Source organism: Anser cygnoides, chromosome 3, assembly GCF_040182565.1.
Source record: "Anser cygnoides isolate HZ-2024a breed goose chromosome 3, Taihu_goose_T2T_genome, whole genome shotgun sequence".
NCBI classification, from domain to species: Eukaryota; Metazoa; Chordata; class Aves; order Anseriformes; family Anatidae; genus Anser; species Anser cygnoides.
The window spans coordinates 120813068-120835026 of record NC_089875.1 but is presented as its reverse complement, the minus strand read 5'-3'; the positions used below and the strand labels follow the sequence as shown (position 1 = coordinate 120835026).

Genomic DNA, 21959 nt, shown 5'->3' with positions numbered 1-21959 from the left:
ACAAAATACTCCTTATATGTGCAAAAAAAGGCAAAAAGTGGTTTAGCAGTTGAGACTCTGCTTCCTCCAGGTGTTCGTGCCGTACCTTTCACCCCTTCAGAGCTGACGTTCCCCTTCCTCCCTAACCTCCCCACAAGTCAGCAGTAGCTGTCTGCTGCTGAACTATTTACATGACATTTTTAATCATGTTGTAGGGAGCTATGCTTTGGAGTAGTTTGTCAAAATGTTTGACAAACGCTTGGAAAAAAAGTCCATTAAAAATGCAATTCAGAAATCTTTCTTTTTGTCTTCCCTTATGAAATCTAAGATGAACACAGATATTTTCCAAGCATTTTTTAATGGTGAGTGCAATCTAGTTTTAGTAACCAAGCTGAAAGACATGTTAAGCTGGCTTTCAGCATGGAATACATGCTGAATGTCTTTTTTTTTTTTTTTTCTCTGAAGGACTTAGCACATTTCCATCTGTATGTTTTTTTATTTTTTTTAATGCAGAGGGTGTCTGGTAGAGAAGTTCAAATGGTTTGGTCACTTTAGGTTCACAAGGCTAAGGAGGCAGGCAGACACAGTTCTGTCTTTCCTCTGATAGAAAATAAGTCTTTCAAACTTTTATTTGCCGTCCCTAAACCACAACACTTGTTGAAGCCCTAGAGCAGTTATGATGAAGATTGAATAAGAGTAGATGAGAGATCGTGGTCTGTTTAGATTTTTCTATTATACTTTATTCAAATTGATGGGATGATGTGGTGATGAATCTCGTTGTAAAGAGCTCCTTAATTCCTTTGGTAATTAAGTGTTTGCTTATTGCTCTGCGTTCTCAGGCGCTGCGTAAGTGGTCACGGTTAGGAAGAAAGGCAGCAGTTCGGGGTGAAGCTCCTGATGTCTCCCTGTCCTCCTCAACAGCATCAGACCCGTGCTGAAGGACCACGTCAGGGGTTGGCTGGAAGCTCTGCAGGGCTTCCCTTTTTCCTAAAGAAAATCTATTAAAGGAGAAAAGTACATTCTGAAGAATTAGTACCAGCTTAAAACAAATACCTCACCACGATGATTTACCAGCACTCTATTGTTGAATGTGCCACGCTGTAAATCAAGGAGAGGAGTGAGGCCCCAACATTTTTGTCACTGTTTTCGCTTGAATTCTGTGTTGCCAGGTCGTTTGTTTGCTGCCGTGTGTGTTGGTGATGCTGTGATAAATAGCTTTACCTTCCGTCACGCGAGTGACTGCTGCTGGAAGTGAAAAAATGAAACCCTTACCGGCCTTTTTGGAGATGCTCAGCTTTGTTTAGTAAGTTAGAAAAAGTTGATGTGAACGCCAAGTGCTGTTGCTGTTCAGTTCTGTAAAATGGAAGGAGGCAGCAGAACGATGTGTGTGATTTCATGATAAACTAGAAACATCTGTTGTTACATCCTTGGGTACTTATGTCCCACGTCCTGGATTAGATTTTAATTTGCTTATCTCTCAAAAAAATAAATTTAAATTGCACACATCTGAAGACAAAGCGGAAGTTGGGGTCTGGTAGTACATCCTCAATCAGTTGATATGCATTGGGGCATCCATTTAGAAAAAAGACAAAGGGAGGCAGAATGGAAATACAAAATGGTGAAGAGGAGTTGAGTGATAAGTGCTGTTCACCAACACAAAGGCTGCTAGATGTAAATAAAACAAAGTGGAAAAGGATACCCTTCAGGCCATGTGCCAGCCTTGATAAAATACGAGGATTTCTTGCCTGTTTGTGTGCACAACCCGGTTCTTGATGCTGTTACAGGTCTGGTCCCCCCAAAAGTGGGCATGGGAGCGACAGATGAGCAATCTTTGCCCCCCGTTAATCAGGCAGCACAGGCTTTCTCTCGCGCAGTGGGACAGGCAACCAAAACCGGGATGGGAACGTGGAGCGGGAGCAGGACTGGAAATGAGAAGCTGGGAGGATAATGCAGAAGCTGAAAATAGTGCAGCAAAAGGATGAGGAGGTAACGTTGAGTTGTGGGAGGATTTCTGCCCTGGAAGGAAAGGGTGAAGGGATTTAAAGCGAAACCTTTAGAAACCCACTTGCCACTTGTTCAAGCCTGACTGGGAATTTCTTGTAAGGAAATGAGGAATACTTTGTTTTCTATGTCTTCTGTAGGGACTACAAGAAGCAGTCAATGTGATTTTCTGCAAAAAGTTGATATTAGGCGAGTAATTTCTAGCTGTGCTGGAATGCTGGAATAGCTCATTTGCGCAGCTTTAATATTCTGGTTGCTCGTCCCGGAGTTGCTGTAGGCTTTTCCTGCCAGTAGCTTCATCTCAATGCAGCAACAGTTATCTGTAAAGTCTAAGTGATCCTGCAATAAAAGGGCCTTCTTAATCAAAGATGGTAAAGTCGGAGACAGTCAGTGCTTTCAGCGTTGGCATCCTGTTCTGCTAAGGCAATCCCACGTAGGAGGAAGACAGACACAAAAAGTGATTTGGCTGTAATGCAGCAAAACAAATTCTGGCCAAATTGTGGACTTGGAGCTAATGGGTACACAGTGTTACTCTGCGAGCCTCTCTAACGCTGACTGGAAATCGCGGTGAGTTTTGTAGCCTGTTAACTACTCAGACTGTTTTGTTATTTCGAGTTTGGCTTCAGCTCGTGAAAAATGGGGCACTTTCATGCCTTGTATTTCAAAACCAGAAGCATTTTAAGAATATTAGAAGTAAATCTTAATAGATTACTTTAGAGCAGCCGTAAGGCTGTGATCTAATCCATTTATATGTATGCGTGTGTCATCCCTCCCTCTTCCCCAGCCAACTGGATGGTGACTTACGGTGTCAGTTTTCTCCTTGTGGATGGGGAGCGAGGCTTTTCTGATGTAACATGTTTTACAATACATTCACGCGCTCTGGCTCGCCGAACGGCTGTACATAAATTGTGCCCAGGCCATTTAAGAACATAATATCCCTACTGGGTCAGACTGACGGTCAGACTAGCCCGGTACCCAATCTCTGATTACAGTAAAAATACTGCTTGCAGCGACTCAGCCTCTTCCCTGCAGTTGAAGAAGGGTTGATAAAGGAGGCAGAAACCTGCTCGGGGTTTCGGCTTCATGTCTTATGACTGACAGAGTTCCTGCCATCCGACGTCCCTTCTCTGCCCTGCCCAAATTTCTGTCTTCTGTTTTAAGTTTCCTCCCTAAGCCTGCTTTGCCTGACCTGCTTCCTGCAGCTCATCTGCTGGGCAGCTCTTCTCAACAAGACCACTTGCTGGTTCTTGGCTGATCAGTCTGTCACAGGTAAGAGTAGTTCTGAACTGCTTTGTACAGGTTAGAAGCTGTGAAGGTGTTAGACCGTAAAAATGTTAGGCTCCTTTGAACCAGCCCAGATTTTTTGTGTTTGTGTGCCAAAGAAGTCTAAGACAAGCCTAAGTTCAATAAAAACGTGCCTAAGTCCCGGTTTCACAGGTCTTAGGCACGAGCAGTCATTTGAAATTAACTGATGTTTGTTATTTACAGCCTCAAACATAGGAAAAAATGTTAGTAAATCAGGGTTTGGTGAAGTGAAGGGGTTGACTCTTAAGGTTATAGGATGTATTTATTCACTTTGCGTTTCTCAGCATTCCTTTTTGCGCTTTCCATCACTTGACTCTAGGAGCTGGAGCTTAAAGAAGAGCAAATGCTAACTGTGACTGAGGGCAGTGGGACAGTTTGCTAGGATGTTTTACTTTCTGATTTGGTTTCTAAAGAAGGACTCTAGTCTGTCAGTTATCCCACTTCTAGTTTTCTTCAAATCTTGAAAGGGTTCAATTATTGCAAGTCCTTGGTGAGAACCGCAGGGGATCAACGAGCAATCTCTGGGCTTAAACCCTTTCCAATGACCCAGGTATTGACCCCAAAGGGTAAAAGCACAGCCTCTTAAACTTCAGGAGACAGCTTGCTCTATCCAGCACACTCCTCTCCTAGAGCCTGTTACACAAAGTCCAGGATTCCCAGTGCCAGCAAGTGGGGACAAGGTAAAAGCATCGTCCTCAAATTCTGGAGTTGACGGCCTGGGTTTGACAGGTTTAGCTGTGTAGCTGTGCTGATGGAGGGGAAGGATGATTTCTCCTGAAATAGTAATATTGCATAGAAGGCAGTGTTGACACAGTGAGGGATTACTTACTTCACTGTACTTGTTCCCCTGTTTCTGTAGGAGTAGCAATAAAAGCACCTTTGTGTTACCATAAAGCGACGGGGGAGGAGGTTATCCTAATATAATATAATGTAATCTACTTGAGTGGAGGGGCCGCGGTTGGAGGCTTAGGGAGTATTGGGCTGTAACTTCTCCCACTCCATTTGCTTGCTGGAATCTTGAAAGGGTTTTGTGAGCTGCCCAAACGAGGGGCGTCTCAGCCCCCCTGCTGTCATAGCATGCCCAGGCTGTCACGATAGTCACCGAGCTCACCGTTGTGTTTTTTTTCCCCCGAAGATTCTGCTTTTAAAATAACTGTTTTAAAATACTTTTTTTTTTTGTATTTGGTGTCTAGCATCTTCTTACAGGTAATTGTTATCCCTTCCATTGTGTCTAGCTAAGGAAAATCAGATTTTTAAATACAAAGCAAATGTAAGAAGATCCGTCCAGTTTTGGATGGGGAGGGGAGAGAACTCGTAACTGATGCATCCAGTGAATTTGCATTCATTTCCATCCTGAAAATAGTTTAGAAAGGAGGAAATTGAGGGAGAAATGGAGTCCGTGGTCTCTAAACAGCTTCAGAGACTGCTGTTCTGCTTTCTTCTTTAGAGGATCTTGCAGCAATCTTATTGCTGCAACTTTGGAAAGTATTCCAGGAGTGCTTTAAGTTATGACTAACCTCAATTATGGGAATTTAGCTGTGTTTTCACTGGTAAGCCGTGTTTAAGTGGGGCATTAAACTGGCTTAACAAACAGTATTCGTGTGGATGGGGGCAGAGATTTATGTATCTGGTGAGTCTGCCAGTACGTTACCAACTGGATGTAAAGAATTATAAAGATTTAAGCAATAAATGAAGTTAAAAGTGCCCCTTTTATGTAAGTCAGTATTTTGGATAATATTCCTAGAACTAACTGTAAAAAGAAAAAAAAACTCTCATCCCACTGTCTCCTGTGCTTGGCAGCAGAATTGTTAGTCAGCAAGAATGTGCAGAACTTTGTGAAAAATTGTTTTTTAGATAATTGCTTGTTGCAGACTGTCTAGAGGAACTCACATTTTATTTTTGGCATGTTGCATTAAACGGTAGCTTTTATATTTTAGGACTGATGTGTTGATTTATGTATCCTCCAGTCCTCTGGTGGAGGTCCAATTTCCAAACTTGGATGCTTCTGTTGAGTAACTTCAAAACTTTCAGTTCTCAAATGGGGAGAGAAACGTTGCAAGACAATTACCCAGCCAGCTCAAAGCAGAAGGGTAAGACGAGGAGCGTGATAGGCCTAGAAGCCTCTATAGGAAATACTTTGCATTAATTCGCCTCTGCTTTTTGGTATGTATACCTCTGAGTGGGCTGAATTTCCCTGAGTAACATACGCATGCTTTGGGAAGGCCAGGAATCTCATCTACAAGTTCACAATCAGAATCCAATGAATGAATGAATTAAAAAACCTTTCTTCTGGCCTTGTTCTTAAAGCTGTAGGCTCGTAGCATGTATAGTAGGGCTAAATTAAAACAGCAGCTTACTGCTGGCGTTGCCAGTTGCTGGTGTCACCAGTACACAGCAGAAATGTCAGACCTTTTTCAATTATTGCTGGTAGAAACTCGTTAGCGATGTGTTGCAGCAGCCCTTCGCTAAGGGCAGCAGGAAAGCTGTGCTTCCCAAAGGGTGCTGAGGGAGGACTCTGCCACAGCTTCTCCTGTACCACAGCAGCTGCAACAGAGAGGACAGAAGCATGCATCCACCCCACAGAAAGTCTTAGGACTTTTTTTAATTGGCAACTATCTTAGCTTTAATTCACACCTGGATTATATGTGTGTGAGGAACTGTGGAGGTCCTGTTTGTTTGTTGTTTTTTTTCCCCAACAGCTCCTTTTTGAGTGGTCAGGCTGAATGGAACGAGGTGAATGGACTTTATTTTAAACCCAAACAAACTATATCAAGCGTTTGGATAAAAATATTTAGAAAAAAGATAGAAAACCTCTGGAAGCCTGAATGGTGAATTACAGAGAATCTTCCCCAATCTTTGAACATACCTTGTGTAGCACGGAGCCGGAGTAACAGGAAGGCACGTCTAGAAATTATTAAAGCCAGGGCTGGAATAATTCTTCAGATGGTTTTTGTTCATCGTGTTATCAGTGCGCAACAGAGTGGTCTGCAGCTTTGAAGGCAAGTCAGCCTTGCTCTGAGACGATCTCCTTTGAACTGCTGTTGGAGCTGGTAGGTGCCTGACCCCTTTGGAAAGGAGCAAGTGGCTACCTTAAGGCCACTTGCCTGCATGAAAGGGTAGGGAGCTCAGCTCAGGAAAACAGCTCCAAGAAAATGCTCGTGCATAGGGGTTTTAGAAAACAAGCTGTGTTTGGGTAGGGGGGTCGTTGTGGGTTTTGTCGGTGTAGCAGATGGAGAAAAAAGGGCTCACGCAAAGCCTGGATGAGGCGTTGGTTTGTCTGGGGAGCAAGAGGATGCAGGTTAATGCTTTGGAAAAGGTGAAATGTCTGAATGTGAGGATAAATGAAAGCTTTGCTCTAGTTTTGGGCACTTCCTTGCTGCTTCCCCAAGCGTCAGACTGGACCCTGCGTGAAGACCAAGCACCGATGTTGTTCGGTTCGAAACCAGCTCCAGCAGATAAAGCACTTTCTGCTTGTTTCTTCAAAAGGAAAAGCTCCGTGATCAATCAACTACGAGAATGATCTGATGGCAACTCGGTCTGTCTTCAGTATGGATGATGTTTTCTTCTAATTCTTCCTGTCCCCTTGCCTTCTGCCTCACCGTTAGCAAGATTCTGCAAGAAGCAGCGTTAGATTTGAAGGAAGTTTTCGGAGAAGTTAGCAAGTGAAAATGGAGTATGTAATGGTAGCCATAACCATGGTCTTGGCTGCCAGCGACAGCTATAATTATATGTGGGGCACATACATTCTAGCAGATGCTTCCCATTTAAACCACACTGGTTTCAGCACAGACCAAATTTAGGATCTAAGCATGGTGACCACAGCACTCTCAAAATCTCTAATTCCTTCTTCTGCCATTTGCCGTCTTTTCTCAAATGCTCAGCGAGACTTTTTTTTTTTTCTAGTTGTTCTATGGAACAGCTTTGATTTTTCTCACTTTGTGGTTATTTTAAGCTTCAGAAAACAATACGAATGTACTCTTCCTTTTTTTTCCCCCCCTCTTTCCTCTGTGCTTTTATGAAAGCAGAATCTGTGTAGATAAAGCACAGTTGATCTGTTAGGGATTACTGGTTTCTCAGTTATTCTTTTGCTCTTGCATATCATGCCTTTATGTGGAAGAATATTTAAAGGTGCCGTGTAGAACAGGGAGATGAAAGATGCTTTGTGCACTGAAGAGCTCTGGTGTCACAGGAGTCCACCTGTTCTCCCGTAACTTTATTTTTTTTTTAAACTGAAGTTTATTTAAAGTGAATTTTGCTGCTTAGAGAAGCCGCTGAGTTTTGACAGCCTTAAAGGCTGAAAGACCGTCCCCACAGGTGGCGGCAGCAGCACGATGCCCTGGTATTGAGGGCACAAGCGGAGGGATCAGGAGATGTGCCTCCTCTTCTCATCTCTAGCACGGGTCACCTTGAGCCGAGGAGCGCGTTGCCGCGGCTCAGTTGGCTGGGGAGGAGATCACCCCAGCTCACGAGGGCACTGGAGAGAGTCGCTGCTCTCTTAGGAAAGATAAGGCAAGGATAAAAACTTCTTGCGTCATCATCAAGGCCCAGAGCTCATCTTGAGTCTACCAGAAATGGGAATAAATGGCAGTTTTGGGGTGATGATATTCCCAACGCCCAAAATCTAAGAATAACTGGAAGGGATTTTGTCTGAAACGAGCTATACAGGAACCAAACTGAACAGGTTTCATGGAGGTTCAAGAGGGCTGTGTCTCTTGGTGTGTCCAACATGAAATCTTAGCAATATTTCTGGAGAGTAAAGCTGGGTCTATATAGAGGTCCATTTAATGTAGCGTTGGGTATCAAACCGGGGTCAGTATGGGACAATTAGTGCACCTACCCAGCTTGCAGAGCTATCCGTCTGATTGAGTACAAGAGGGAGTTTTCTTTTTGACCCTTTCAGGCTATCAGCTTAATTCCCAGAAGCTTCGGATTTAATTACCCATATCATTACCACAACACGCATAGCTGCAGATTTTATTAATGGCCGTAAAATTGTGGCATCCCCTTGGAAAGGAAGGCAGACTCGCAGCCAGCAGGTCCTTTCCCACGTCGCCTCTAGTGCCAGCGAATCCCACAGGTTGGTGCAGCACCCCTCGTGTCCTTTTGTCGAGCGGCAGACCCTGCTCATCCATCTTACCCCCGGTTTCCTTCTCATTTCCCAACCTGTAGTAACGCTCTTCCCTAGTTCTGTCACCAGATTTGTGTTCTTGCCCCTAAAACAGTAGCCAAGCAGAGGTTTTACCACTCTCGGAGCCCATTTCAATGTGTTTAGCAACTGTCTGACCTTTACACCTCTCTGTTTCAGGCTCCTCCTGCTCGCTGGGTTGCTTTTGTTCCTGTCCCTAAAACCTGCTTTAATCCATTTCAGTTCCTTTTCCTCGGATGATGTTTTATGACTTTGTAAATCAGCCTGAGTGGTACAAAATCAAATGCTTTCCTGAGATACTGATAACTTATGTCCACTGTTTCACTCTTGTCTAACCTAACGATTTGGTCGTATAATAAAAAGGATTTCAGCAGATTTGTCAGGCATGACCTTCCTTTTATGAATCTGTACAGAATGTCCTCTACTAAATTATGCATTTCTAAATGTTCTGCAATTTTGGCTTTTATCAACACTTCCAATGCATTCCCACAGCTGAAGCTCTAGGAGAGCTCCTGCTCTGAGAGAATTCAGCAGAACGCTATCGCAGCCCGACAAAATTCATCAGTTTTTCAGGATTCTCCGTAATAAAACTTTTCCACTCCTTGTCCTCGTGGTATTAGATTCTTGACTTTGGGATTAGCGTTCTGCGTTAGGGCTCTAGGCTGTAGAGCTCGGTCTCAATTTTGGTTCCAGGCTTGCTAAATAATTTCTTTTGAGACCGTGGCTGTCAGTTCACCTCTGTGTGCAGGTTTGGTTTTCTGGCCTCTTTCCTAAGGGGTATTTCACGTTGCAGGCTTGCTTTGTGCTTTTGTCTGAATATATATGGGGCGGGTGGGGAGGAGGGACACTCCAAATCCTTCAAGTGCTCTTGCTTAAAGCCCTTCTGCTCGTGTTTATGCCTCCTTTGAACGTATAGCTTGCCACTTGGGCTGCGGTTCCAAATACGGATTTCTCTTGGAGGTATGTTCTGACCCACCTACTTTGCGCTGCAGATATATTTAGCCAGGTTTTGCTGTAACAGTCGTGCAGTGCTGTCCCAAAGCTTCCCGTGTCATCTGCTCTTCTGCCTACCTCTTTCCCCGTTACCTTGTGTGCGTCACAAGCCACCTGCCGGAGTTGGGCAGCTGTAGGCAAAGCTTTCTGCCGCTTGTATGGCTTAGTTTTGGCAGGAGGAAGAGGACGGAGGCTAAGCAGCCCCATTTTCCCCCTGCGCTGCTCGCTGGTCAGTGCAGCCTGCCCGAACCTGGCTTAATTCCTCCGTCTGCAGTTCCTGAAGTCCCCAAAGTTAGGGATGAGGTTGTAAATGGAGACTTAACAAAATCCCCGATGTTCTGATTATGAGTTTTTAAGCAAAAATGCGCGAATGCCTCCATGCTCCTTGCCCCCAAGGCTGGCTAGCGCAAGGCAGAGGTGCTGCTCAGCTGGGGTGGGAGCAGCACGTGTTCCTCTACTTGGATTGTGATGCCAGAGCAGTCTTGGGATGGGATGCCTTCAGACCATAGGGAAGGGATCTTTTTTAGCCTGTGCTCGGCCTAGAGTGAAAGAAGCTCTAGAATACCCACTGGGTAAGCGTCCACCCTGTATCTACTGGTTTTCGTAGGAGGAAGTTGCCAAGTTGTGGAGATAAATAAGTTATGATAAGATTGGGGCAGACACTGCATTTAATGGGCTGCCTTTTCTTTAGAAGGCCAGAGTCCCTCTCCCTCCTCGGCTTTTCCTGTTCGATGTCATCTAAGATGGATCCCAAGTGTGAAAAATAAATAAATAAAACATGTAAACCTGCGCCGAGTGAATCACTCATACTAAATTTAAACCGCTTATTATGGGGAGGGAAACAAACAAAAAAAAAAAAGAGAACTCGGATTACAGGTTTAGCAAGCATGAGCACATATTTCAGCGTGTCTTGCCGTATTTGCAATTGCCAAACTACTGATTTCTTGGAACTCTGCTATTAGCATTGTTAAGCAGTGTTCCAGACAGTCGCTCGTATAAATCCCCGTGAACGTGTTAAGCAGGAGAAGGACCTTGCAAAAATATTGAGCCGAAAAATGATCTGGATTTGGGGGATGCTGCCTGGACTAAAGGGCTGGGCAGGGGAAGGAAAGGTGCTTGCTGTTAGGATGTCCTGCTGGAGCATCGACTTGAGGTTTGCTTGAGCGTTACTGCCACTTCTGTTAGGTGCTTAGGAATTTATTTATTTTCTGGACAGAAGCATTGGAGTGTGGGAGCTTCCTGTACAGGGCGAACTTGCAGCAGTGAGGCCCTGTGCTTTGCTGATCACTTACTCTCCTTCACAAGCTGTTCAGGCAATAAGTAACCACATAGAAAAACACCTAAAAAGCCTCCTTTTCATGGTCAGGTATCGTTCCTTATCCAGCACGCTTTTCCAATCAGCAAAGCCTGAAATTATGAAAGCATATTGCTAAATGCCCCATTTTTTTTTTTTTTATTTTTCGTAACACATATAGCCAGAGCACCATTGTTGCTGCCAGTCTGCTGACCCAAGCCATCTCTGTATCTTCTGAACTAGTCAGTGGGACAAAATAAGATGTAGTGTCTACAGAATAAATCTACCAGTGTACCTGCTTTGCCTTGGACAGAAAAATATTGCAATTGCATCTGCTGGACTGTGTACTTCTGCAGGGGTGAGAGGGCCCCGCGGGCTTTCTGGCAGAGCATGTGAACAAGAAGAAGCGAGTGGATCCGACCGCTCCACGTGGATAATGCCTGTAGAGGTGGACCTGATGAAAATCTGGAGCATCTTAAAGAGTTAATACTTCTCTTAAGTTTTATGTAGGAACTTGTTATTGCTAAGTGATACCACACTCCCCTTAATACTTTTCTGTGCCATACAGCAGTGCAAAATTAAGGGATTTTCTCTTCCATGCCTGTTCCCGGTACTAGAGATCAAGTAAAATATTTGATCAGCAGATAAACTCCTGGTTTCTTTTACTAGGTCAGCAGCTGGGCATAGGCTCCCAGCTCACTTTAGCTGAATATCCAGGCATCTCGCACTGGGCATTTTGCTATTCACGTAGGCTCTTGGCAGTTTTCTGTGCCTGCCAAGGGTTTGCTGTGCCCCTATCCTGCAATTAATCTTCCCTCTGTCAAGTGACCTGATGCCAAGCGCAATTTCTGGAATTCTGCTAAAAAGGAAGATCTGGAGGCCATAATAACAACGGTTTCTTTTTTGTTCCTAGCACACACTGTCGGGCGTCGCGTGCTTGCTCTGCGTGGTGCTGCCCGCATGTTGCAGTCGGGCAGGCTGCGGTTGTTCCCCTGTGCCCAAACCCCGCGTGGCGCTCGCAGAGCTGGCAGCCCTAGGGCACCTCGGGAGGTCAGAGGGGAAGTCGAGTTCTGCCCCAACACACCGTGTAGTAATTCCTTTGAACAGTTCCAGCTGGTGAGAAGCTGAACGGAGGCGTTATTATGGCCGCAGCCCCAGGTACGGGCTGCACGTGGGCGTGCCTGGAGATGCTTTGCTCGGCGCGAGCACCTCTGCTGCTTGTGTCCTGCACCAGAGGTCTGCTTGCTCTGTGCAGACATATTTCGCTTGGCAATGTCGAATCTCGTGTCAGTTGGCATATCCACTTCTACTACAGAAATCGGTTAAGGTAATTAGCGTTAATTGAGATCTCTTTTCGATGAGCCCCTCGCTTATTGTATGGTTGGCCCAGGCTTGGATTTAAGAGGTTGGCAATCCCCCATCCCCAGTTTTGTCCATATTAAGGTGTATAACTGTGTACATATCCAAAGAGTTCAAGGTATAGTCTGGACTGTTGGCATGCAAATGCCTTGAATCTTGGTTCTCCATCAGGGTGTGACTTTGTGACAGCTTCTGCTTGGCTGCAGGGTCAGACTTTGGACTGAACCACTCACCTGAGAGCCACCTTCTCCTTAAATTCTCTCCCCCGCTTGACCATCTCTTCCTCGTCCATCTCGGTGCTCAGTCAGAGTGATCTGACTTGGTCAGTGACCTGTTTGATCCCTGAGGCTTTGCAGCAGCTGCCAGCTATCGCTGTTAGCCAGGAGTTGGGTGCCTTGCTGTCATTCTTCCCCTCTAGGGATCGACTTGTAATTGGAGGCAGCAAGGCTAAGTCAATTCTGGCTTCTGGTTCCAGGCAAGTTTTTTGACATGGTTGGAGGGGACAATGTACTGAAATTCAGGATATATAACAGCATAGGTGCTTGGTACATTAAGTCCTGAAACTTATTTGTAAGTAGTAATGGAAATAGAACCTGGGGTCTGCTGGAGATGGGTCTTGAGGGCAGCATTTCGTGTTCCAACTGCCATTGAGGAAAAAAAACATACTAAATTGTGTCTTTCTGCTTGGACTGCATTGCCTTTTATGCATCTCTGGGCCTTCTGGAATAGCTTGGGGTCCTTTCCAGTGAAATACAGACCAACTTTCTGGAAGCCTTCTGGGGGGGCTGGGAAACTGATTTTGCGACTTCAGTCTTTTTGAGGAGAGGAGCAGCTTCGGATCTGCTTCAAAATGGAGCCTGGCTTCCAGCTTGCCCGCTGGGCAAAGCCACTACATTTGGTTAAGGGTGATGCTTTTGTGTGGGATTGGGAAGGGAAAAGGGAAGAGAAATAATAGCCAATTGTTTTTGTGGAGCTTTGCTGCAGGGCACGTTGTGGAAGCAATGATTTACTCACATTCTTTTTTTTTTTTTAAGCGCACCAACTGTTGCTTTCTTTATCATAAGATCAAGGCATGTGTTTTCTGAAGGGGAAAAGGCTTGTTTTGGTGGTTTCCCTTCAGTTAGAGAGTTCTGAGGAAGAAGAGGATCGTGTCAAAAAAAATTTACTGTAAACTTGGCAGGATGCTCCTCCATTCCCTCACCATAATCCCCCAAATAATGCTTTTTCCTGCATCGTAGTGTAAAGGGCTCGGTAAACCCTTGGTTGGAGGTAACTTCTGAGCAGTTTCTTCAGGAGTTTTTGTTTGTGGAAAATACGCTCTCTTGCTCCCTTTGATCTCTTTCTAATTTACTGAAACAGGTTGGCCAGAGAGGAGGTGGAGTCTCTGCTTGGAGATATTAAAAAACCGTCTGGACGTGGTGCTGGGCACCAGCTGTAGGTAGAACTGCTTGAGCACGGCGGGGCTGCGGATGACCTCTGGAGGTCCCTTCCAATCTCTTCTGTGATTAGGAGGTCACATCCTTAAGATAAGGTCTCTGCCCTGGCAACTCGTGCCTTGTTACCCCGTGGCTGAGCCAACGTCCTCTGCGCAAACTGCACTTTGAGGTAACCCAAAGCTGCAGCATTGCTTAGCGGCGGTGCTTGGCCAGAGCTGCTTGTGCACCTTCCTTAGGGTCTGCACGACACCTTGCTTAGGATACAGATGAATGCACTAACTTAAAGCAATAATATTTAAATAACTTCGACCCTAGAGACCTAAAAGGCAACGCCGACTGTGTGAAAGTGGATGCTGCACGCTGCCGAGCCACAGCGCGCGCTCGGGAGGTGACAGGTCTTAGAGAAGGTTCTTAACCTTGCTTTCCAGGGCACAAATGTAACACATCCTCAAGTCACATGGCAGAGCATTTTTATTTTTTTTTTCTAATAGGCCTATTTTGGGAAAATGGGCTAGAGAGTCCTAGATTAGCTTTAGTATTTTGGACGTTAGTCCTACTTTTGTACACGCACCCAGATGAATTTTAAGTTTTGATACAAATACAGTACCTGGAGTTTTAAAAGCCTGGATAAACAATAGCCTGTCTGAACATATCCCAAGAATAAACGACTCTAAGTTAGCAAAGAAAGGCTTAGCAGAACCTATTGTCTGGCATCTGAAGCCAGACACGTTCAAAGTAGAAATTAGGCACAAATTTTTAACGGGGAGGGCGATTAACCATTAGAACGAACTGCAAAGGGTGTGATGGTTCCTTGGTCTCTTGCTGTCTTTGAGGCAAAGATGTCTTTTGGACATGAATTAAGCCAGTAACAGGTTTGTGTCGCTTTACATTGGCTTCAGCGTAGAGAGGGTGAATTGGCTGAAATGAAGCGGCTCGCATTTGTAGAAATGCACATAAGCACTCATCGTTTGTCCTTTCCTTCACCATCCAGCGACCAGGTTTACGAGCAAGCTGAAACTTGGTTCTTCAGCATGTCAGTAGCTGGTAGCATAACAGTCTGGGGCCTGTGTCCTCAGGCAGATACCACTGATACTCTCCTGGGTGGCTGGAAGCCCAGGATTTAAGCCCCTCTGTCCGTATTTTACTTTGACAAAATGGTGATGTTTCTCTTTCCCAAGGACAGAAGGCTCTTAATTTATTTGTAAAGCCTTTTTTAAAAACTTACTGAGGGAGGTATTAGTGAAATACAAAGCGGTGCCGTTATTTTTTACTATGTGACTCACTCAGAAATTAAAAAGGAAAATCAATTTCTTTTCCAAATAAGTGATATGGGCCTCATCTTTACCAAGTGACTTCCTTGCTTCTGCAGAGTGTGGTGGATCAGGGTGAACTGTTCTTCAAAACATCTAATTGCATACAGTGAGAAATGAAGAAAACTGAAGTGGATCCCAAGAATGTATTAAAAATCTAAACTAAAATGAGAATGATTTCATGTCAAGTGAGACAAATGCAGAGTTGATACTCCACTGCTTCACACATCCACTTGTCCTTGGCACCGAGAAAATGAGATTTTTAATATCTGAAAAACAGATTGCCATGAAGGCTCATCCATTGTAAATTTAAGCTGCCTTTATAGCAACTTAAGCCGGGGACAAGATTGTTCATTACAACCGATTCTACAACTGTGGCCATGATTTCCATATTAATATTGAATTTTTTTATTGTCTGCCCCAGGAAGGAAGGGGAACAGGTAGTGTGTTATCCCTGGGTTAGCAGATAATGTATTTAATGAATAATGCGGAAAGGGCAAAGGTTTGTGCGTTCTTGCTTGCATATCAGCCATAGATTGTGGTGACACCTGTGCTGGGATTAAGCCTGGTTTGGTGCTTTGCTTTATGCTAAAGTAGACCGAGAGGAAGAGGAGTATCGATGATCTTATAATCATCATTTGGTGGTGGTGGTGGAAGTTACGCTGTTTTGGGCTGAAATTTTCCCCTAAAATCATAGGTGAGGGATTGTTTCTTGTCTGAAATCACAAGACCATTTTATTTAACCCTTAGTAGGGGTGCAGGGAGAGCGGGGTATTTCTGCACTGAACTTCAGATCACCGTTGAGCCTGAGACTGTTTGTAACCCTTTTCGATAGCTGCCCTTCTGTTCTGGCAGCAGACGCAGGAAACGCTGGTTTCTTCTCCTTTTTTAATTTCATTTGCTTTTGCAATTCCAGCTGCCGAGGCAGGCCTGAGGATTCCCTGACCTGCCTTATGGTTTGGCTTTTCTGTGAGAATTTACGATTGCCTCCAGACTGCAATAGTGCCACCTCAACCTCTAACGGAGCACAAATTGAGAATGTCTCATATTTTCTTGTGAGCTCTCTCTTGTTTATTTCTGCTGAAATTCTACCATCCTTTTTGTCTGCACTCACAGATCTGGAGTATCTTGGAAAAGTTCCTTCTCCCTGCTCTTTTCGCATCCCAGATCTGGGCTGGATCCTAATAGCTCTTCATTTATAACATCTGAAGCCTGTTCCTTTTTTTTTTTTTTTTTTCCTTCCATTAGCATCACTAAAATCATTGTCCTGCCTTTGTCATCTCACACCTGAGTTACTGCAGCCTTTTCTTTGGCTCTCTATATCTCATCCCCTCGTGTTCCAGTTTAATGCTGTGTTTCATGATGATGGAAGGTGATCTTTTCTTTCCTTTGTGGGTTTTGTTCTCTGCTCCTTCCCCACTCCTCGCCCTCAAAGCACATCTTTCTCTGCGGAATCCAGTTCTCTATCACTAGCCTCTCTGACCTTCAGAAAGTTTGTATATATTTAAATCTAATTTGTTCCTCTTTGGAAAACAAAACAGTTCTCTGTATTAAACTCAAAAATTGGCAATAAGTCAACTGCATGATCTCATTATTTTTTTTTTTTTTGGTGACTGCTTCAGGGAAAATGTTTTAAATACTGCTAACAGATTTAACCGAGAAGTGTTTTGGTGTAGAACTATCCTTAAAAGGGTTAGGGTGGCTGAGACTGCAAGGGACCTGTGTGTTTGTCTTTTCCATCCATCAGTTTTCCCGTGTCAAGGTTCCTCTCCTAGGCCACGGTACGTGACCTGTGGTCTGCTGGGACCACGCATCTCGTCTGTGACCTTGCTCTTGGCAGCCTCTTTTCCTGGAGAGCGAGAAGGCAACTCGAGACCTAGATGTGGGCCAAATGACTTGGTGTGGAAGTGGCAGCAGCCAGCTCCCCTCCCTGAAAACACCCAGCTCTTGCCTTTGCCAACCTGGGTGTGAGCAACTGGAGGGGGAAGATTTAAAGCCCTGGTGGAAGCTGGTGGCCAGAAGCTGCCTGCTGCTCCTTCTGGAAAAGCTTGTTGCCCTGAGACTTCCAAAGATTTTCACCAGAAAATCAAAAGCTCATTTAAATAATGCGGTGTGTACCTAGTGAGCCTGGTATAGGCTGTGTACGCCCAGTGGGCTCCATCTAGAAGAGGTGCAGTTCTTCCCCACAGCCTTCAGCAGGTCCTTGGGTGAGATAAAGGAAGATCCTCGCTGTAGCATTTGGACCACATTTAACACTGAGAAGAGCCAAGGAGTGTCCAGCCACAAGGCTTGGGTGCTAATACTGCAGACAAACCCTTGTTGGAGCAGAGTAAACTATTCCATGTAAATCCCCTTGCTTCTCTACCCAATTGCTTTCTATTCCAGCTCACGTAAACACACAACAGAGCCTGAAGTGTAAATACTCCCTCTAGATCTTTCCACATCTGCCTGGATCTAATATCCAGCCTTTCTCTTTCCTGTTGGTTAATAGTTTGACTTTCGAAGCACTTTCAGTCTGTGTTAGTTTGTGGAGAAAGACATCAGTGGTGATAGCTGAAGAAATTTCTATTAGGTCATTCCTTTTCGGAACATAGTACCTGTCTTCTGAGCTCTTTGCGGATGTTAGCCAAATAATCCTTTTAATAGCTTTTGTGAGTTAAAAGGGTAGGTAACTGTCATAAGGCTAAATGATTGCGCAGATTAATTTACTTGTGGCTGAAAGAAATCAATTGTAATTTAAATTTTTGTCTGTGGACTGATTACGCTACCAGACATCAACTTTCTCCTTAGGAATCTTCCAGGTGCATTGAAGCATATGTCTGTGATTATATCGATCATATAGATTGTATGGATCTGGATTAGTTACAGATTATCAAGAGTAATGTGAGTCATCATTTCCAGGTTTTAATCTGTTTGGTGTACACAAGCTCAGAATACTCATCTGGTTGGCCTTGCTTAGATCTGTAAAGCGTTCATGTGTAACATGAGTCACTGTAGTCCATAGGGTGGTTGGGTACAAAGGATTATTTACCGGGCTTTAAAACCATGGGTCTGTTGCAAGCCATGGCAAAGCTTCTACTGAAGGCAAAGGGAAGAAAGTGGACGAGGCTTTAACGGTTCACAGAATAAAACATAGAAACTGAAAGAAGAAAATTCAGTGGTTCCAGGGAGCATTTTTCTTAATCGTGTTTATATTTAGTGGTTGGTACACATCACTTTCAACAGAAGGTGGATTTGGGTGATGGAGGAGAATCCTTCAGAGCTTATCTTTGCTTTTCCTACTGGCAAGTGAAGTGATTTGGGGCTACTGCCTGGTGAAACAGCCAGAAGGTTGCCCTCTGTAAGCTGGTTGTATAATTGTAAGCCAGATAACAAGAAGTCAGAATTTGTCTTTCACAGAAATATCTAATGTTTTTATATCTTTTGTGTCTTACAGAATGGTGAATAACACTGAAGACCCCCAAGAGGCTTTATAACGTCCCATCCCCATGTAAAGTATGCTCAGAACTTTTCCAGTAGTGTAAGTACAAGCTAAAAACAAAACAGAAAGATACCCTGAGAGATATTTTGCTGTTGTTTTGTCTGGAAAGAGGAGTGAAATGGTTGCAATGATAATCAGCAGTTTGCTAAGCTGGATAGTTCTGCTGGTTTGGCATTTGCTTGACGTTTAGACCAGCAAACAGTAGCATTAAGTTCTTTGCTTGGTCTGGCTGATACGTTATTTCTACTTCTGCTTTTGTGTCACTGAAAGGGAAGGAAAATCGTGCAGTGCTTAGAAACTCAGCCTTGATCAGAGAAAGGGTGCCATTAAAAGCTGGAGTTCTCCATACATCTCCTGAACAAAGTAGAGGGATACCAGAGCTGTGTAAGAGAGTTGAGCACCACCACAGACTTGGTGAAAGGAGATGAGTAAGCCCTATAAGTTGCATAGCAAAGGCAAAAAAAAACCCTAGCATAGCTAACGTTAGCATTAAATGTGTTGGTTCAAGCCACAATTGCTGAACTGTGAATCCCAGTGAAGTTGTCTAAATCTCATGCTTGAATTTGAGCCTATTAGTTTGTTCTTTTAAGTGTCTTACTGAATCTTAAATGTAATTGGTACCCATCCTGTTTTCTTCAATAAATAAGCAAATGAATTCAAAGTTTGAAGCTTGTCAGGCTAAAAGGAGCAGCTTGTCCTGTACTGTGCTGTCATCCATCTCTCTCACTGAACAGTCCTGTATCACTGTTCCCCATACCTCTTACAGGCATGACTAAATGCTTGTCCAGTGGCAATCAGATTCTTGAGGTGCTTTGACCTCTTGGCTTCTGATTGTACCTTCTGTCAGACTGAGTTAGAAAGAGAAATCCTGTCTTGAAGAACAGAATCAAGACAGTGGGCTGTCGTGAATGCAGTCAGAGTTGTCCCAGATGCGTTATTTCAAGGATGAAGATAATTCAGCTAGCATGTGGACATTCATAGTGCAAGTGGCAATGCAACTGTAGACTTCTGCGTAGAGCCACAGCAAAGAGTAGCAGCTGACAAAAGAATGGTTTATGTTGGAAACTAAACCACCAACGTACTTCAAGCAGGCTTCTTGACACAACCATTAATTAGTTGTTTTCTGTTGCTGGTGACTTAGTCTTCCACTGGAAACTAGTGGTTTCTTACCCTGTTGACAGTCCCCTGAGTCACCTCCTCTTCTTTGTTTTAGCTGGAAATATGTTGGATTTCAGTATTAAGTAGCCATCACTTGAAATCGTAAAGATCTAGTTCACAGCAGGAAAGAAACCTGGAGGTAAGGCCACACTGCCCTGTGCATCTTTATTATGCTGGTAATTCTGAGTCTGCAGAGTGATCTTAGAGCTCCTCTGTGCTTTGTATGAGCACGAGGACAGTCTAGCAGCCTTAACTTTGAATCGGACTTCTAACAAATTTCCAAGCAATGAATTATATAGTCTAAATTTCTCGTGCTTTAGCCAGATATTAGGTGTGTTCTGCCCCTGTGCAGTTTTAGTAGGATATCACATTATTCTGCTGCTTTTTGGAATCACTGTGGCACATTGACGTGCGGTGTTAATCAGCTGCCACCCCCATCAGAAAGGTAGCTGCTTTTTTGATTGATTCCAGTGTATGTGCAGTTAACACAGTCATCAAGAATGCAATATAAGTATAGGTGAATGATTTCTGACTGGGTGAAAGCTGGAGTGAAGCTATTTGGAGGGGGTTGGAAAGTATTAAATTAGAGGAAGTGGCCCAAGATGACCCAATTCAGTTTAAAGTTTCCAGATTAAACTATAGATATCTTTTTAAAAAGAAAAGTCATTAGAAAAACAGAGTAGTGTCACATCCCCCGGCCTATAATCCATTGTGAAATGATGACCCATCAGGTGTATCTGCTTGTAGTGACTGTTGAAAAAAAAAAAGTGTGCATGGGCTATGTAGAGCAGGAATACAACTACCAGATCTGCGGTGAAGATCAGAACTCAGATGCAGTTTGCAATTTGTTTTGATCAGCCCTCTAAGCAGGAAAGAGTTTTTTTCAAAGTAATAAGCAATAGCAGTATGAGAGTTTTAACTTAGATACCGAGTAAGATAAAAATGGAACAGCTGATATAACAACTGCCCCCAGTTGTGTGCTCACCTCTCCAACAGAGGTGAAGTGGGTTATAAAGCAATGTCTCAGGCATTCAATTTTCAGGCCAGGGTTTTAAAACAAGCTGAAATTAAAGTTGGTTTACATGAATAAATCAGGCTTAGAACTGCCATGGTTAGAGGGTAGTTTGGTTATCCATACTCTGGGGCAGCATTATCCGTCAGAAGAGCAAAGTAGGCAGCTGGCTGCAATTACCATTTCACCTACCTAATTTTTATCTCCAGTTGGATGAGAGTGAGTACTTGAGAGGAATTTGAGGCATGATGTGAACATGAGAATCTTGATTTTGGTCTCAAAATAATTATTTATTTATCTGAAACTAAGTCCTTCTGTCACTAATGCGAGTGTATCTGTATTGGTTTCTTCATAAATATAATGGGAGCAATTGTACCTCACAGGATCACAATATAGATTAATTAATGTGTGTTAATGGTAAGATCTGGCCATCAGTATTTATGTTGCATGTTTCAAGGTCTCTCTCAAAATACGATTTCGGATGGAACTGGGCAGTTTTAGCATTGCCATTTAAAGTTTACCTGAATTGTCAGGCTGGTGCTTATGGATCTAACTGCCAGCAATGACAGAGCTGTTTTGGGAGTGAGTAAAAGCCTGCTGAGTGGAAAGAAAATCAGGGTGAGTAATGCAGATGAAAAAAAGGACTGGGCTGAAGTCTTGTCATCAGTTAGGAAAAACAGCACAAAGAAAAGAACAAGTATGTGAATGATCTCAAAATTGGCACGCTCTGAAGAACAGCCATTGGATTATGGCGGCTCGGAAAGTCACCGTCCGGCTGAGCGGCGGTGACTGTCCAGCTTCCCTGAAATGTGACACAAAGCACATTAATTAAACCTCGGTGAAAGAGGCTGCAGCTAACTTGCTGTCTTCATCTCTCGTCACAACAAGGTGTAGTGTAAATAGCTGGTGGCTGTAGAAACATTCAGTTGACATTTTAAGCTTCTGTAACTGAAAGAATGTCTTGTCTGAGCCTGTAGTTTTACTTTTAAAATAAGCCAGATGACTTAATCCATGCTTTCACAGGCAGCTAACCCAAGAAACAAGGAATCTTGTTCCCTGTGTGCCTTCCTCTGTTTTTGGCCAAATTGACCCATCCCCATCTGTTGGGTTGGTGATGGCAATCATCAGAGCCTTCTCTAGGCTAAATCCTTTACCCATACAAGAAAAGTAGCTATGGGTTGATCAGTGGGTTTATTTTCCTGCTGGGTTAGTGAACTGAGCAGGTTTGTGGAGATTTCCCCCAAGCTATGCAGGAGGGGAGAAGAGCAGGACCAGACCCTGCTGCAGGGATCTAAAATCATAAAATATCCTGAGCTGGAAGGGACCCACTCTTGTTGTTGTGTGCTCTGAAGTCAGCTCACCCTCCATCAGGCATCTGCACCCTCAGGACTTGTGTCTTGAGGTATTCTCCTCCGGCTCTGAGTAGGGCATAAAGATTTGGATTTATTATGAGGATGCAAACTGTGTCTTCTCTGTGTCGTATAA

The 21959-nt window shown here is 43.9% G+C and overlaps 1 protein-coding gene across 21 annotated transcripts in view; it reads left to right on the top strand.

Annotated features, from left to right (window-relative positions):
• HMBOX1 (homeobox containing 1) overlaps positions 1-21959 on the top strand; it is a 119524-nt gene that overhangs the window by 23954 nt on the left and 73611 nt on the right. For 18 of the 21 annotated variants that reach the window (XM_066995105.1, XM_066995115.1, XM_066995120.1 and 15 more), the window contains one exon: positions 18260-18343. In XM_066995105.1, coding sequence (XP_066851206.1) covers positions 18321-18343 — 23 coding nt within the window. In that variant the 5' untranslated portion in view covers positions 18260-18320. Of the gene's footprint in view, positions 1-18259; positions 18344-19517; positions 19602-21959 lie in introns of all 21 variants that reach the window. The other 3 variants (XM_066995110.1, XM_066995111.1, XM_066995112.1) reach the window with 2 other exon arrangements.